Here is a 19,133-nt window from a genome sequence, read left to right on the forward strand (position 1 = left end):
GCAAGACAGTTTCTACCATTTTAATGGGTTTTGGGGATTTGGGTGTTATTGAAATGTCCTTTTTAAGGACCATCTCTTTGGCATGAATTTGTAATAGTAGTGGTTTTAATGATAATGATATTTATAGTAGCAATGATATGTATTTGATATGAGCTATGAAAGCTAATCTTTACAGCAACCTTATGATTGGATATTATACACTTTTCATTGATGAGCAAACAAACTCAGTCATTTATCAACATGGCTACTTGAGGTTTTAAATCTAACTCTCAGTGATTTGATCTTTTAATTTCTCTCTGTGGATAGCTGCTTCACTATAACGACTATACCAGTTGTTAAAGTATTAAAATATATCTATATTAGTAGCACATAAAAAATGCCCTTTTTCTTCCCAGCAACCCTTGGATTTGTCACGGTCCATTAGCTACAGGGGTCATGCTTGACCCAACGGGTGCCTCTGGGTGTCTGCTCAAAGACTAGCCAATATCCATGCCTGCACCTTATCTTATTACAAAGCACTTAATATGATTTTACGTAGCACTCCTGACTATGCTATTTAGCCAATAACTAAGTCAATATCAGGTCAAAGGGTCCTTATTAACCACTTATTTTCTGCTAATTAAAGTTTGCATTGATGAAACAAGGGTATAAGACATGGCCAGTGTTCTACAGGATACAGATTTCTAAATTCTATTTAGAAAATAATATACAAAGTGTGATAATAAATTCAGAAGCAAAGGCTAATGTCTGTTTCTGCAGTTTCTTAGCAATAAAATAAAATGAGCATTTTCTGTTTTTAAAGACCCTTCCCACAATGCTGGTTTTTGTTGACCCGCTCTTCCAACTAGAGTTGTAGCTTGTTTTCTTTGACTCTTTAGAAGAGCATTTTTGAGTTACTGAATCCATCCATCCATCCATCCATCCATCCATCCATCCAACCTTGTGTTGAAAGAATCTCTCTTGACCACAAATGAGATCCAAAGCCCCAGGACAGGTACCAGTGGCATCATTTATCAGGAGATGAGTGACGTGTTGGTTGCATGGTCTCGCTCCTCCCCTTGTTTCGATTTCTGTCTGTCTCGCCCGGATGGTCTCTGCTGACAGCCCTTCCACATGCTCTCTGCTCCTTGCAGATGCCCCTAAGCCTCCCACAGAGGACACCTATCTCAGGTTTGATGAATACGGGAGCGCAGGGCGACCCAGGAGATCAGCTGGAAAGTCCCATAAAGGCCTAAACGTGGAAACCCTTGTGGTAGCAGACAAGAAAATGGTGGAAAAGCACGGCAAGGCCAATGTCACCACCTACATTCTCACGGTCATGAACATGGTAAGGGAGACTGTCAGGGCCCCAACCCTCTGCCTCTCCAATACCACTAAAAATCATGCAGTTCCCTTGTGTGGGTTGAATAGCAGGTGTAGCCACGTGATTTTATTGAAAAAAAAATTAAGTTTGGAGGAAATTGGCTTCATACCTACATATATTTGGTAAAAGCCAAGCATACATGCTTATAAATATGTCTGATTGAGCTCCCCTGGCAGTTTTGGAAATTTTCAAATTTTACTTATTTTATTGTTTGATTTCAATTCTTCCAACAGGTTTCCAGCCTCTTTAAAGATGGGACCATTGGAAGTGATATAAACATTGTCGTGGTCAGCCTCATTCTTCTGGAACAAGAACCTGTAAGTGGCAAACTTCATTTATTTCTTCATTCATTCTGCCATTTGGGATACACTTTTTGAACACCTACTGTGTGCCAAGCCGTGTACTAGTCATTGGAAATTCAAATTTGGGGGAGTTCCCCGGCAGTCCCGTAGTTAGGATTCAGCACTTTCACTGCCAGAATGCAGGTTCAATCCCTGGTCGGGGAAATAAAATTCTGAGAGCCATGTTACGCAGCCCAAAAGAAAAAAAAAAAATTCAAATTTGAAAATATGCTGACCCTACCCTCAAAGAAAGTACAATCTAATAGGGTTGTGTATTTAAATACTAAAACATCACCAAATTAATTATTTATATATACACATACAAAATATGTATGCATATACAATGATGTAAAATATGATTAAATATACATATGTAGTATGAATACAAAAGTAAACTATAGATATTACATTATATAATTATTACGTAGGTTTCACAAAGAAAGTGCATTTGGTTATAGATTTAAAGGTTAGTTGGATTTTACAAGTTGGATATGCTCAGTAATTGGAAAAGGGTGTTTTGAAAATACACTGAAAATAAGTCATCTGAAAATTCTGGTGGTAAACCTACTGTCTCCCAGCACCACCTTAGGTACTGCGGAAAATAAACAAGGAATATTTAACTGCCCTTGACTTGGTTACAGTCAGATGCAAGACAAAACATGTAATAAAGTGTTAAATTGCATGGCACTTACTGCTTTGTAGTGTTTTGATGTTGCAACTCTATTTTCTGAGGTGGGGATTACCAACCTGACTATTTTTAAGGCCCCTGAGGCTTTTCCTCTTCGTCTGTAACCCCAGTAATGAATGGACAAGGTAGAGAGTCAGAGACCAGACAAAAATGAAGCTAATTTCCCAGGTCTGTAGCACTACAGAGGTTAACAACATATCAAATTATTCTTAGAATTTTAGAAGGGCAGAAAAAGTGTGTTGTTTGGGAAACACTTCTGTCTAATTTCCTACTTACACTTTGTCTAAGGACTCACAGTCAGCAGCATTCCAATTCACTGATAATTAAAGAGTTTGTCTAAAAACCCACAGCTCAACCCACGTCAACAGTTCTGAGAAAGCATTTTGATAAAAAATTATTTTGAGTAGGTCCTTTCTTACCCTTTAGAATATTTTAACTATTTGTTTCTTCATCCATTCAGTGAGCTTTCATTTTACTGATTGATGGGTTGCAACCTATGATGTGCCAAGCCTGTGGCTGGAAATTTTGACATAGGGGAAAATAAGCTATGGTCAGTTCCATCCTCACACTCTGTTGAAAAAGCCATGGAACTTTATCCCCATTAATTAATAATTACATTCTAAAAGTAATAACAGCTCTGTAAAGATGGTACCAGTGTGAGATGAACAAAGGTGTTTCTAACTGATGCCACTTTATTTGTTGCAGAAATCCAGTTGGTCATAAAGCACACTACTGACACTCTGTAGTTACTTTCAACAGTGTGAGCATTTACCTGAAATGTTTTTAGTTTTTTTTTTTTTTAACACCAATTATGTCCAACCTTAGCTCAAATGTTTTCCTCTGCTGACCCTTCCCCCAGAAACATGACGTCTCTGTGTTTGCCAGTATTAATGGAATGATGCAACGTTGTCATCTCTGTGACAGATTCACACTTTGATTTGTGTGGATTTCCTGTAGGGAGGATTATTGATCAACCATCACGCAGACCAGTCTCTGAATAGTTTCTGCCAGTGGCAGTCTGCCCTCATTGGAAAGAATGGCAAGAGGCATGACCACGCCATCTTACTCACGGGATTCGATATCTGTTCCTGGAAGAATGAACCGTGTGATACTCTAGGTACAGTATTGTACAGATGCTTCATGCACACCCATGCTAGATAAAAACAGTCTGGAAACTTTCAGTTGGGTGGGTGGCCCTGAGGATTCTTCATAAGGAGACTTAATCTGTAAACTGTGGAGTGTCCTCATTGTACCCTCTGCTGAATGTTGTTCTATTTAATGGAATTCATTGTGGAATGGGGACCCCTTTACTTTATTCCTGTTGTGTTTTTCTCTGTTAAATCTTTTGATGGTGCCTTAGGCATGAGATAAATTGTCATTTAACTATACCAGTTGTAGGTTATTCCAGAACTCTCTTGACTGCAGAACTGGATAGCTGAAAAGAACTTGACTGGTCTCCATGGCGTTCCACTGTACCCCTAGATAGCACGCTTCTTTTAAAAATGTACTTGAACTTTGAAGGACTCAGCTCTTCTGTATTGGTACAGGATAGTGAATAAGAACTCTCTTTCACCCCTGTGTTATATTTTCTAGTATATTCTATTGCACACAGTAGGAATTCAATTTTTTTAATGACTTGATGATCACTTAGATCGGGGGGGACATTTTCTGCAAAGAGTAAGACAGTAAACATGTTAGGCTTTGCGTGTCATACAGGCTCTGTTGAAACTACTAACTTCAGCTGTATTAGTGCACAAGACAATATGTAAACAAGTGAGCATGGCTGTGTTCTAATAAAACTTCCTTTACTGAAACAAACAGCGGGAGCCATGTTTTTCAGACACAACAGATAGCCCAGATTGGTGGTAAAATTTGGGGGAACTGAGAAAAGTTTACATGATTTACTCCCATTTTTTCCTCAAAATACCTTTTTCCTTGAAGTGCTTTATAATCCTCCATAATATGTTAAAGATAAAAGTAGATTGGACTTTTAAATATTTTTGTTTTTTGTAGTTTTCAAATTCTCTGTAATGCCTGTGTTATGGCCTATAAAATAAGTTTATTTTAATAGTTCACCATTAATCACAGTCTTGAAAACACAGTGCATGACTGAGAATCAACCATTCGGGGGATTGTTCCATAGGCTGGGTTTTTATAATGGGGGTAGTATTCATTCATTCATATTCTGAGTTGGAAATTTGCAAAGTGACATTTGATAGCCCAGAGCATTGTTGCTGTTTTCAAGAGGGAATCTGAGAAGAGGTAGTTTTATCAATCAGAGACCAAATTATAAGGAAAGGCTTGGAGGAAACAAATTTAACACTAGGAACCCTAACAACTAGTCTGTAAGTCACATACTTAAAGCAGCGTGTCCTAAAGCAAAGAACATGGGCGTTGACTTCGAATATGTCTGCACTTAAGTCCAGAGTCTAGTATTTATGACCATGAGATCTTGAGCAAATTAATTCACCTTTCTGAGCCTCAGTTTCCTAGTATATAATTATACACACATGTGGATGTATCCGAGGCATATAGGACAGTGCGTGGTATTTAACTGCCATTTATTTGGTGTTGATGATGATGGTGCCCTCCACGACGTGTGCCTGTACGTTAGGTTTACCAGATGACCTCACTTACATCACGGCAGCCAGATGGATGCAATCAATTCACAAGCATATATTTCATACTGTTGGGTACATAGCTTTGTTCTACAGGTTATGAGGACCCACATTTGGGCAGAAAGGCATTCAACACTATAATGCAGTTCAAGATAAACTCGAGAATGTGCTGGGAAGATTTTATAACTGCTCTTGGAAGGAGGTAGTTTTGGGAAACAGGAAAGTTCATCCCATTATAATGAATAGGAGAAAAATAAAGTTAATCTGCTCACACTCTTTAGGCCTTTCCATGTTACCTGCTTTAGAAAAAGATAAGGGTGCATCTCTTAGAAAATACACCTTGTTTTCTCTTAGGAAATATACCTTGAGCTTTGATGCTAATACTACCATTAAGTGACTATTTTACATTGTTTAGCTATCATTTTAGCAATTGCTCTGGATCAAATAATGAGCCTAAGCCTAGTTTATCAGGCATATAAATGTCCTGTGACTTGCTATCCATCCTATATATAAAATGGGAATTACAGTACTCTTACAGCCTTCACATGGTTGTTAGGAGGGTCAGTTGATGACAGTATCTTTAAAAAGCAAGAGAGTATTAAGTCCTACTCTTATCTATTTAGAGAGGGCAGAGAGGCATATACCTTTAGTGTTCTTCTGCAAAAAAAAAACAAAAAAAATTAATTCTTTAAAACTGTGCAGAACATTTTGAGGACATCAGAAATGATCAGGTATCTGTATGTGTTCCCTTTGGATTTGGATTCGAAATTGCTCTTTCAACAGGGTTTGCCCCCATCAGTGGGATGTGCAGTAAGTACCGAAGTTGTACCATCAATGAAGACACGGGACTTGGCCTGGCCTTCACCATCGCTCATGAGTCAGGGCACAAGTAAGTGACCCCTTGATACCCCACTTTAAATGAAAACCAGTTGAGCGATTCATTGGCATTCCTCTAATGATTATTATTGATCTGGGTAGAATAAATAGGACAAATCTTGTATAAAGCTTAGAATAGTACTTGACTATAAGAAGGGCTCAAACAAAGGCCCTTGTTGAGGCTCTTGTTAAACAACATTTGATAGCTACTCAGTGTTATACTGTGTGCGCAAATGGACTGCAGGTTACCTGATGGATCCTCTGGTCCTTTAGGCATGTGTTTATTTTCTTCCAAGTTCTGCTGCAGTAAAGATACTTTTAGTTCATTATACTACAGAAATAATCATGGGGGCATGTCAATTCCCAGGCATGTTAATTGCTTAGAAACTTTGGATGTGTATACTGGGTATTCTTTCCCTTGGTGTCATTGCATGTCCTTAACATTCTTTTAATTTCATTCAGTTTCATTCTTTTGTGAGAATAGGGTTAGAAATGAGGAATGAGAAACCTAAGAGTAATGAGATGAATGTATTTTGTGAAGCATATAACCTGGTATGGATATAATTCTACAGAGAATTTTCAAACATTATTTGAGCAATAGCATCTATATTGGAATAAGCATATTCCTTTACAAAATGACTGTTGGCAAAGGGTGCATGAGTTTAGGAGTGTATGTGTGTGTGTCTTGTATTCAGCATTTATATTGAATGCTTGTTTTCAGAGCATCCAGTTAATTTCTAACTCAAAAGCAGACGTCATCTATTTCACAGCTGTAATTTATATTTTGATATTTTGATGTTAGCGTGCCTTGTGAGCTATTTATTATCTTCAGGAAATTTGAATCTTGACCATTACTGTAATCCAACAGTTGTCCAGCATTTTATATCTGTGTGCAACTGCTCTCCTAGGAAAATATGAATGAACCAATTTTATTTGAACAGTGGTACAAAAATGCCCATTAGGCACAAAGTCCCTTTGATAAGTGCAGGAAATAAAATATCTGTGAATGTGAAACATATGTCTACATTTGTTTCACCAGCATGAGGTCCACATTAACCAGTCTCTCACTTTTAAAAAAGTATTGGCCATTAAAAAATTTAATCATCAGGACTTCCCTGGTGGTGCAGTGGTTAAGAATCCGCCTGCCAATGCAGGCCACACGAGTTCGATCCCTGGGCCAGGAAGATCCCACATGCCTTGGAGCAACTAAGCCCGTGTGCCACAACTACTGAAGGCTGCGTACCTAGAGCCCATGCTCCACAAAAAGAGAAGCCACCGCAATGGCTTCGCACCACAACAAAGAGTAGCCCCTGCTCGCTGCAACTAGAGAAAACCCGCACACAGCAATGAAGACCAAATACAGCCAATAAATAAACAAATAAATATTTTTAAAAATTGAAAAAAAATTTTTAATCATCCTTGGTCATGAGTTCAAGTTACCAAAGTCAAAATCCAGCACATTAGGAAGGAAAACAAAAACATTCTCCAGGTGGGGTGAGGAGAGTCAGAGGTAGGGGGAAAAACAGATATAATGAAAAGTACATACTCAAATTCTAAATAACATGGCCTTACAAAGTTAGATTTTGAAACAGACAATTCATGAGATTTTGATAAGACTTTTGGCATATGCTAAAGAAAATGCATATTATCTTCTGATATGCTGTTAAATCAAAGTAGAAAATTGAAAATTTTTTAAGTTCAAAATTCAATTCAAATTTGGTTTTCTCATGTCCATAAAACTGCGGTGAAGTGCTGATTTGATGGCCTTTTTCTCTTAGAGTAATGGCTTCAATCTCTCCCCACTTTATCCCCATTTCTGTGATTCTTGCTCTTTCCTGTGGTGCTTTATACATAAATTCCCTTCTGCTTTTGACTTTCACAAAAGTATTTAGAAAGAGTGTCTCCCCAAAAAAAACCCTTAGTTTTCTGGTTAGGTACAAAAAAGAACTGAACTGGGCAAAGCTGAGGATGGGAAAATGCTTTCCCTGAGTGTCTGTTGAGGTTAATTAATACCTGTGTGTGAATCCATCGCCTCTAAATCCCTGGGGCACTCCCTGATGGGCTCACAGTATACTGTCATCCTGCCATTACTTGTCTGATAAATTGGGAGGAAGGATGGAAAAATAGCTACTTTGTAGACATGGGTCACAATAGAATCATACCTGTGGTTATAACACAGTCACTTATTTGGAATAGGCTACCTTCAAAGGATGGCTATATTGATACATTATTATATTAGTGTAACGTGCTTATTTCCACAGAAATCCTATCTGCCTCATACAAATATGTTCTTAAGAGGCACATTTTACTCCTTTAAACGATTAGGCTAAGAACAATCTAAATTAATGATAAACTGATATCCCTCCATCCTCTACCTCCAGAGAAAAATCACAAAAGGCTTTTTTGGGTACTGAATGTCTCAGAGATGACCAAAGAAGCTTATTTCCCTCCCCCCTACCAGTTTAATATGGCCTGAAGTAAGTTCTTTCCCTGTGGTATGTGTATTCCACGTGGGTATAAACTTTAATGTCACATTTATGCTACCAGTTAGGAGATTTGGAAGTCATTGAGGTGTAATGTATATGATTTCTAGGTAGTAAACCCCCCTAAAATTATTTTTACTCTGTTATTGCTAGAACCTTCTTGGGTGAAATGGGACAAATTAAGGCCTTCTCAAAGAGTGCAATCAAAAGAAGTCCATCATGCGCCTTCAGGTGGATTCAACCTTTAATTTTCAAAGATGTTTGTGACTGTAGGTAGGGGCATTTAATTATATAAAGACTGTGATTTCAGCTAATAATCTGATCATCATTAGAAGTTTATATGTCACACTGTCCTTACGCACAAAGAGTCAATAAACAAATATAATCAGCTTCTGTCTGTACTTACCTCCTACTCATTCCGAACTTCCTTACCACAGTTCCACGCGAGAAAAAATATTTTTGCTATTTGGAATAAAAGAATTTGACTCTCTCATCATTTTAGTTTAGCTTAGAAATCTTGACTGAATTGTTCTTGCCCTTAAAATTTGTAGCAGATATACCATTCTTTGATTTTGTTGCCTAAACATAATATACCAAAGCCCTTAGCATTCTTTCAAATTTAATCCGTGAAATTTATAACACTGTAGAGTAACTCGTTTTTGTCTCTTTTCTTACAATTTCAGTAACTCTGTCCCTCAGTTGGATTCCCTGATTCTCAATACGTCTTTTTCTTCCTCCTCTTATGGTTTGGAAAATGGGTTCCCAGAAGGCTTTCTGTTTTCTTCTTTCTGTTTAGCTTCGGCATGGTTCACGATGGGGAAGGCAACCCCTGCAGGAAGGCGGAAGGCAACATCATGTCTCCCACTCTGACCGGAAACAATGGGGTGTTTTCATGGTCCTCGTGCAGCCGACAGTATCTCAAGAAATTCCTTAGGTAAGACAGACCAGAGCCAGGGATGTTCTCAAGTTTGGAGCAGTGACCGTGAGCAGTGTTCAACAGACATGAAAACAGATACTTGGCCGATTGATGATGATGGCGGTGATGATATTGTCATGATTGTTGTTGAAAAAAAATGCACTGAAGGTCTAATACTCTGCTAAATGCTCTCCACGTATTGCCCCATTCATTCCTCACATTAGTCCTGTTGTTATCCTCATTCTAGAGTTGAAGAAATGAAGTCTTAGGGAGGTTAATTGTGTTGCTTAAGGTTCTATAACTAATAAGTTGTCTACCTAAGACCCCCACTTAGGTCTGTTATGACTCCAAGATCTGTGCCTGGAACTCTCTCTCCTCTAGGACATCCAGAGGTTGTGGGATATATTGTCTTTTTACTGTGCCTAATTATTTTAATCTGATCAATCAACTCAGTCATAAGAGTATTCAAAGTGCCAAAATGGTGTGCTTGTTTTACAATGAATGGAGTATTGTGTTGATTGGCTATTTTGTTTGAAATGGCCACGAGCTAGCTCAGTGTCCAAGAGACATCCAAAGTGTGTGATGATAGCTATGTAAAATCCCTTCAATAACTCAAAACTCCTACATTTCATGAGTACAGTGGGAGTTAGGAAGGCAGCACTATTTGATTCCTGTTAAATGATGAACACAAACTTGAAACTCTGAAGTTGCCTTCAATTTTATTAAATATAATATATAGTTGACCATTGGACCATTATATAACACTAGAGTTGTTGTTAAATGTATATATGTGTACATATATATATCATTTTATGTGCATGTAGCTATATCTTGTTAATCTGTGTTGATTCATAAGTACACTCAGGTTCTAATTGTATCTCCCTTTGACCAGATATTAGGGAAACTAACCAAGTTTCTTTGGAAATTAATATTCTTCATACTTTTTTTTTCACTTGTACCAGTGCGTATTATTTGCACATGTGTACAAAATTATCCAGACACACAGGTAAGACTGATTCAGTGGAAGAGTGTCTAACCAAAGGATGCCCCAAAGGATAGTAAAAAAAAAAAAAAACTGACAAAGCTTTCGCTATGTGTCTTTGTCACATATAGAAGATTTTCTTATTGGATTTAGATTTATGATCCCGGACGTGAAATGATCTTTTCTATCTTATGTGAGAATGGAATCATAAATATTATAAATCAAGGTCAATATAGTATAGATTGAACTCCCATCATTAATATGGTACAGTTAAATGCTTTTGGATGCCCATGATAATAAAAACAGAAGAAAAGAAGCTAACTCTGAATGCTTCCCATGCTGTGTGGAGCATGGTACATTTTGTTGCTTGATCTGTTCACAGCTCTTATGGAAGTCAGGGTGTGTCAGTAATGAGATATGTAAGAGTTCATCCTGATTGCATGGTTGACTAGGACTCCCCTCTATCTGACTCCAAAATCACACGTAACCACCATGCTGTTTTCTCTCTCACTGACATCCTAGTTTAATTATTTAAGTAAGTGGAGATAAGGTGCTTTCTACAAAAGTGCATCCCATTAAGACTGTTTTTTCTCAACACATGCCAGTTAAATATACCTCAGGGAAATTGTTCTGCCTCTGTCCCAATGTATCCTTTCTCCCAGTTTCCTGATTTCTTTCAAAATCTTTCATTTTTTGCTCATAAAGATTATTTGAGGTAAAAGACATCTTTAACCACTGCCCCATTGTCTTTAAAAAAGCACAGCATGACTTTCAACTCTATGAAGATAAGTAACTGTCTCTGACTAGTTTATTTTGTAACGTTAGTACTCACCACAGAGCAGGCGTTCAGGAAAAATATGTTGAATATTATTAAATAAGACGGTTGGGGAGGGTTTTCAAATATCTTGACTTTTCCCATCTGCCAGCAGATCCCGCCTAACCAACTGGATGGCTGTAACTTTCAGCACCACGTAAAAACCCTTCATGGTTGTGTAAATTTCATCTTCTCAGGCAGGACAGGGGTCACTCTTTTAACTTGAAGTGTGTCCCTATTTCTTTGCCATGTTATAATTTTCTTCACATGAATGCATTCAGAGGTATATTGCTTTGTGTGGCCAGATCCCAGATAAACGTGGTAACTAATAAGGATGTGTTATCACTGCAGCACACCTCAGGCTGGGTGTCTGGTGGATGAGCCCAAACAAACAGGACAGTTTAAATATCCGGACCAACTACCAGGACAGATTTATGATGCTGACACACAGTGCAAGTGGCAGTTTGGAGCAAAAGCCAAGTTATGCAGCCTTGGTTTTGTGAAGGTATGTTTGCTTATGATTTCAAACGTGCATTAAGATCCTGTCATGTGTCTGTGTACCTATCAGCAGTATAAACATTTGGTTTGCTAAGGCCAAGGGTGAGAGTCTGGGTCATCTCTAAAATGTCATTTGTTTGGCGTGATAATTAAGTGGCAATTTTACTGTCAGTGAATGATCCAGGCTTATCCCCTGCAGACCGTGCCTGGTTTAAATACCATCTGACTGCGTCCTTGGAAGAAAATCCCTCCTGTGTAGATGAAGATTTTATCACAAGTAGTAAATCTGGATACAATAGCTTTTACCTGCTGCTTGTAACTGTTTTTGTTATCGTTTCATACGGCCTCATATGTAATTCATATAAGATCATCACCGCCTCAAAATACATACCTATGCCTGTTACAGTAATATGAACACGATCTTTGGCAGCTAACCTTTTTTTTTTTGTATGTAAAAATTCAAGGTGTATCTTGAGGACTCTTACAATTTTTGTGTCGTCTTTCATTCAAGAAAGACTTACCTGTTTTGTAAATAAGTTGATTTGTATCATTTTTTTTAGATTCCACATATAAGCGGTATCATATATTTGTCCTTCTCTTTCTGATTTACTTTACCTAGTATGATCATCTCCAGGTACATTCATGTTGCTGAAAATGGCATTATTTCATTCTTTTTTATTGCTGAGTAATATTCCATTGTGTATATATACCACATCTTCTTTATCCGTTCATCTTTGCTATACACCTGAAACTAGCACAACATTGTTAATCAACTAGACTCCAAAATAAAATACAAACTTTTTTTAAAAAGAAAGTCTTCTTTTGTGAAAAAGATATATGAGAGAAAGCAAAAGTCCAAGATGTAGAAACGGGAGAAGCATGGTTCCTGTTGGTCGACAACTACATCACTGACCATCTCAACATCCCTGAAAAGTTGAATCATTTTTAAGTTGGTTAATTCCTAGTATCCAAAGAGAAATGTGGAAATTCCAGGTATCTGGATACATGGAAATTATGGAGATTTAAAGCTCCTCTTCCCATCTCCATTCCTATTCCTTCTCCTCCTCCTTTCTTCTCCCTCTTCCTTTTCCTCCACCACCATCACCACCACCATCACTCCCATCACCACCACCATCAGCAACACCACCAGCATCGGGACCATCCACCATCACCCTCAGCAATTGCTAAGTGAGTCTCTGCTCCACATCAGGCATTCCACTTGGAGATTTATTTTACTTTTTCTCAATCTTCACAGAAACCTTTTGAAGTGAGAATTATCACCCACTTTTCAACTGGAGCTCAGAGAATGTATGCCCTTCGCCCAAAGCCACACAAAAAAAGAGCTTTGTTGGTGGAAGGTGAACAAATTGCATCACCCACATTGGTGTTAAGCTTGCTCCTCTTCATTAGTTAATGCCAGTGTTTCCTAAACGGCAGCATCAACATTCGGTCCTTAACAATTACCTTGATTAGTTGTGACATATCTCTGTATGATTACTCACTTGTTGCTTTTCTCTGAATCAACTTATTTTTTAAAAAATAGAAGTCCAGTCCTAAGAAATAATAAGCACCAAATCACTGGTTTGATATGGGATTACATATTTTTCTAATGCAATTTAAATGCGTAAATATTAGAAAAGTTTATTCATACACCATCCACATTTTTTTGGTGTATCCTCCATGGTACGTGGATCTTAACTTGGCAAACACTAGTGTATCGTATATATAAATGAACAAATTCACAAGAGTTTCTAATTGTCCATTAAGTTGATGCTTTTGGCAGAAGTAAGTAGCCATTCTTTTTGTGGACAAAGTTTGGGTGCTAGCTTTGCCTCCTGTCACTGCATTCTTAAAGGGTTCACTAGCTTACTTCTTCGTTAATCAAATATTTATTAAGCACTAAATATGCAGCAAATGCACAATTGGTAATGACTTTGATTTTCTTTAGAAATATTAAGGGAGCTTCTACAATGACTATCAGGAATTCCCTGGCAGTCCAGTGGTTAGGACTCTGCACTTTCACTGCCGAGGGTGAGGGTTCAATCCCTGGTCAGGGAACTGAAATCCTGCAAGCCACGAGGCACGGCCAAAACAAAAAACAACAACAACAACAAAGACTATCATTACTTCAGGATCATATATTCAACAAACATTTGTCAGACGTCTGTTCTGGGTCAGCAGTGTGCGGGGTTTAGACAACCATCCTTAAATTATAGGCCTTCCTCTGGAACCACACCGTATTTTTGAAAGACAGCATCTCAGTGTGGTGGTCTTTCCTAGGAAGCGGTACAGAGGGAAATAGAAATTCCAGACTAGAAGACTGAGTAAGGAAGGGCACAGAGATAGAAATGTCTGGAGGGGTAGGAAGATTTGCTGGAGAGAGAGATTAAGAGGATGAAAAGAGAAAATAGAGAAGGTAGGGTAGGTTGGTGGATCTTGAATGTGAAATATTTTTCCCCCACAGCCTAGGGGGCAAAAACCTACTTATAACTTGAACCATGGCTCTACCTCTGATGATCATAAACAGTTCTCTGCTTGGTCTTAAGCAGGAGGGCTTTCCAGAGCAACAAAATCTCCTGTTCATCCTGTTGGTCCGAACAGTTTAGACCAGCTCCAAGGAAAAGGATGAAGTTTATTTTCAAGGTCTCATTGTCCATCATTATCTTCCCTTACTAACTTTTTCTCCTTGCTGCCTGTTTTTTCCCCTCTGTGCCTTCGAGAAAGGCAGTTTTGCATAATAGTTAAAAGCAGAAAAGGGGCCGGGGGAGGGGGGTGGGGGGGGGGATGGAAACCCTGCTCGGAGTGTGCTCTCGAACCAGCAGATGCAGTATATCAGTATCGCCTGGACCTTGTTAGAGATGTAGATGGTCAGGTCTCAGCCAGGCCTAAAGAACAAGAAACTTAGGGGTAGGACCTGGCAGTCTATATTGGAACACAGAGTCTCGGTGTCTCTGATGCACGCTCAAGATTGACAACTACTGAACCAGACAATCTTTAATTTTAAGTACACACACACACACACACACACACACACACACACACACACACACACACACACCCCTCTGTAGCTTTTGGAGTTAGATAGACCTGGGTTTAAAGCCTTATCCCTCCACTTCCTAGAACGCTGGGCAAATGACTTAACCTCTCTCAGTTTGGGGTCCACATCTGTGAGGCGAGGAGAGTAATAGCTTTTCCCTGGTAATTGTGAAGCTAAATCTCCTGGCACAGTTGCATCGCTCAGTAAATAAGGAGGGTTTTCTTCTTGCTCTCATCTTGGTAACCTCATCGCATCATCCCCGTCACACTGGGTGCTCTCTCCCAGCGGCTTCCTTGTCTGCGAACCTGGAGCTGGCTGTGTTTCGTCACCAGTCCTGCCTTCCCTCCTCGCCCAAGCTCACCTTTCTGTGTCTTCGGCACATCAAGCTTCATCTCTGTCCTCTTTCAAAGCATTCGAGCAAGTGCGTTGTTCGTTGTTCCACATTATAAGGACAGACCTAAAGGAGGGTTACCTCCATAGCCATTGGGGAGACTATGCGTTTGATTATCAGACACTTACTCAGTGCTTCACGGCTCGGTCAGTGAACTGATGCTCTTGGCCAGAATGCCCCAAGCACTGCAGAGTCTGGTCAGTGCTTCCCATGCTGGTTACTTAACCAAGTTGGAAATGAGCCGCTCATACTCTGCACCCTGGTAGCCAGCAGTCAGGGTCACAGAGCAGATGCTCAGCTAATGTTCACTTATAGACACCCCAAGAGGGTTTGAGGCAAAATAGGGATTCTAGGGAAGGTAGAATGATTCTAGTGACTGTCTCCAGGACTGCCACCTCAGAGAGCGTTTCCTTTGAAGGAAAAGGCATACCAAATACAGTAGGATGGGCATGTATTCCTTCTTTTGAGAATTTGACATTGTCGTGAGTGAAGGGGATCAAAAGGTACAAAGTTTCAGTTATAGAATAAGTCAGTCCTGGGGATGTAGTGTACAGCCTAGTGACTATAGTTAATAACACTGTATCGCATATTTGAAAGTTGCTGAGAGAGTAGATCTTAACAGTCCTCATCACAAGGCAAAAAAAAAATATTGTAACTATGGTGACAGGTGTTAACTAGACTTATCGTGGTAATCATTTCACAATACATACAGATATCAAATCATTATGTTATACACCTGAAACTAATACGTCAATTATACCCCAATAAAAATTATTTTAAAAAGAATTTGACATTGGGAGGAATAAAGAGAAACATCCTAGCATCTAAATCATAGCTACTTTGTAATCTACTAAATTTCCTACATTACTTCAACTTCTAGTAACTTTCCGCATGGTCTTACATTCCACCTGTATTGATGTCCTTGTATGTTTTCCAGACATTTCCTGCTTTCACGTCTACAAGGCTTTGTGTCCTGGAATGCTGCATGGCCACGCATGTGACAGATCGCTCTCATTTTTTATTGTTGTTAAAGATTCAGCTCAAATGTTACCTCCTTTTTTCCCCCAAGGAGATTTAAACTTTCCTTTCTCTGAACTCTATCTTCACCCTATACATTGCCTTCATAGACTTGTGATACTGTATTCTACCTGTCTGTGTATGTCTCTTGCCTTAGTAGATGGAGAGTGTCTGCAGTGCCTGGCATGTACCTGCCATATTAACAGATACTCAGTAATTATTGGATTTACAATGATAACCAAAGCCCATATATTTTTAGCGCTCCCATTTTCAGAAACTGGAAAATTTTGCCTCTGTCCCCTTCTCATTCCTCCTCAAGGAAGCAGGAGTGACTTTTCTGGGAAAAAGAGAGGAGTCAGAGATAGCTCTGGGGGTTTCGGCTTGAGCAGCTGGAAGAATAGGGTGTCAGAGAGTGAGCTGGAGAAGGCTGGACACGGAACAGATTTGGGGGAACAGCTGAGGAATTATGGATGTGTTACGTTTGAGATGCTTGATAAAGTTTAATATTGAAAGACCATTAAAGTTTTGAGTATGTCACACTTCCCCTAAAGGGGCATCCAATCTTTAGACGACAACAGGAGAAGGTGGCCAACCAGGGACAGGATGGAACAATGCACAGTACTGAGACTCCTTCCTTAAAAATCACATCCAGGCAACATGAGGCCTTTGGAGTCTCTGTGGTTATTTTCCTTTTCCCTTAAATTATGACTTAAGTCTAGGGAATTATAGATAAGGAAAAGTTAAATGAATAGGCTGGGGGGAAAAAGAGGGAAGGACAAGCAAAAAAGTGCAAACTCTCATTTCTGTTTACTTTGAAAGGGAGCCTCCTCAGAGGGCTCTCGGGTCGTCAGAGCATGTCGTTGGCTATAATTACGTTTGACTTCTGTACTTCACCGCAAAAGAAATAACATGTTCGCACAGCCTGTCGTATTTCACTCTGGACTCCCTGTGTTTTTGTGTTTTGCTTTATTTTCCTGCTCTTCTCCAGCTGCCCCCTTTCCTTAGCCCTGTGGCTTGGCGTTGGCTGTGGAATGAGGCCTCCATTGCTTTGGTCTGCCCTGGGGTCGTTTTGGTGGCTTCCACATAGGCCCTGGGTGTGGGTTATGGCTTTTCCCTGGCTGTAAGAGGGAAAACAATTTAATTCCAAAAGCCTTTCGAGCTGCAGCGTTAATTGTTTCAGTGGTTACCTCCCATTCCTCCATGTTGATGTAGATTGTTCTCCTCCAGTCTTAACTTGTCCCCCTCGGACCCAGGGTGACCCAATATGGGAGCACACGGAGAGGATGAACCTCATTCATCCTGTTGGAAGGTGGCCTTATGCTTTCCACTCATGTCAGTAGCAGGTCCATTTCCATGGGAAATATTTCCACATTGTGTCTTCTGAGCTGTGTTGAGATTTGGAAATACTATGTGTGGTGCTCGTCTGGGGCTGCTGCTGGTGGTAGTGTTTCCAAGCAGTGTCCTGGAGGTCCTTCCCTTCTCTCTTTGGGAGAAGAATTTTACGGTCCATAAGACCGGGCTCACTGCCTGTATCTCTCATTTCCCTGTGTTTTCTTTTCTCAGTCCCATGGAACGTGTTTTTTTTTTGTGAAATATTTCTAAGTATGTTCTTGCCATATTTTCTAACCGTGAAATCTCTATTAACTGGAATGCTTGGAGAATCATGTGCCTGGTTCACTGAATTTTCAGGAGTACACCAAGTGACCACAAAAATGACTTTGTTTCCTCCCTCCTTGTTAATAGTTTCCCCAAAATGGATGTGTTCACTTTGTACCTTAGTCAATAGAATGTGGCAAACAAAATGGAATTGACTTTGGCATTTTGTGATTTTGACATTCCGTTAATGATGTCATTCTGAAAATCAGCTTCACCTTTTGAGCTGGAAGGAATCTGGTTCCGTCCTCTTCCTTTATAGACAGGCAGCCAAAGCCTGGAGAAGTTGAGAGCTTTCCAACATCCACTGATGGCAAATCCAGGCCCAGAGCAGTGGTCAAGGACCTGGACTCTGGAATCAGGCCAGTTTGAGTCCCGCCTTGGCCACTTAGCAGCTGGATGACTTTACAGCTTGAAAGTGTCAGTATCTTGCTCAGTTTCTTCATCTAAATGAGTTTATATAAGGAATTAGCGTCCACCACTAAATGGTGTTAACAACAGTATTCATTTCCTATGGCTGTTGTAATAAATTTCCATGCACGTAGTGACGTAAAACAACTTAAATTTATTTTCTTTCAGTTCTGGAGATAGACATCGGAAATGCATCACACTGGGGTAAAATCAAGTGCTGGTGAGGTGGTGTTCTTCTGGAAGCTCTAGAAGAGAAGCCATTCTCTTGCCTTCTCCAGCTTCCCGGAGCAGCTGGCATTCGTTGGCTTGTGGTCTCTTCCTCCACCTTCAAAGCCAGCAACACCTCCCCGAGACCTCCCCACCCTGCCACCTCTCTGGTCCTCTTCTGTCTTCCTCTTCCCTGTTTAAGGACCCTCGTGATTACCTTGGGCCCATCTTGAAAATCTAAGCACTTCCCCATCTCAAGGTCAACGGATTAGCAACATTAATTGTATCTGCAACTTTAAACCTAATATAGTCACAGGTTCCAAGAGTTAGGACATGGTTGTTTGAGGGGCCATCATTCTGCCTACTACAATCCAGTGTGAGAGTTCAATCATTTCATAGGTCTAGTGTAAGAATGAAATTGTCCAAATGCTTGAAAGTTATTACAAAGGTGAAGAAGGCAATGATGATGATCATTTACCCCATTTATCCTTGAGAACAGCCCTGTCAAGGGTTTGTGCTAATTTCATCACTTATTCACAGGTGAGGAGGCTGCAGTTTAAAGGGCTTCTATAACACGTCCACAGGTCATGGAAATGCAGAACAAGGATTTGAATCAGACTTGCATTATTCCAGTCTTGGTCTCTTCTACTTCAGTGACGATGATGGTGGTGGTGGTGATGGTGGTGGCGATGGTGGTGATGGTGGTGGTGTTGGTGGTGATGGTGGTGGCGATGGTGGTGGTGGTGATGATGGTGGTGGTGTTGGTGGTGATGGTGGTAGTGGTGGTGATTAGAAACCAGATCTCTTAGTTAAAAGCCAAATAGTCTGTAAATTAACT

At 39.8% G+C, this 19,133-nt stretch overlaps 1 protein-coding gene across 1 annotated transcript in view; it reads left to right on the top strand.

Annotated features, from left to right (window-relative positions):
* The window catches only part of ADAMTS18 (ADAM metallopeptidase with thrombospondin type 1 motif 18), a 150,790-nt gene that overhangs the window by 69,722 nt on the left and 61,935 nt on the right, over positions 1–19,133 (top strand). Inside the window, exons 5-10 of the mRNA XM_057712145.1 lie at positions 1,134–1,327; positions 1,597–1,680; positions 3,350–3,509; positions 5,794–5,899; positions 9,166–9,303; positions 11,433–11,586. Coding sequence (XP_057568128.1) covers positions 1,134–1,327; positions 1,597–1,680; positions 3,350–3,509; positions 5,794–5,899; positions 9,166–9,303; positions 11,433–11,586 — 836 coding nt within the window. The remainder of the gene's footprint in view (positions 1–1,133; positions 1,328–1,596; positions 1,681–3,349; positions 3,510–5,793; positions 5,900–9,165; positions 9,304–11,432; positions 11,587–19,133) is intronic.

The sequence above is a fragment of the Hippopotamus amphibius genome, chromosome 16, assembly GCF_030028045.1.
Source record: "Hippopotamus amphibius kiboko isolate mHipAmp2 chromosome 16, mHipAmp2.hap2, whole genome shotgun sequence".
Classification (NCBI taxonomy): domain Eukaryota; kingdom Metazoa; phylum Chordata; class Mammalia; order Artiodactyla; family Hippopotamidae; genus Hippopotamus; species Hippopotamus amphibius.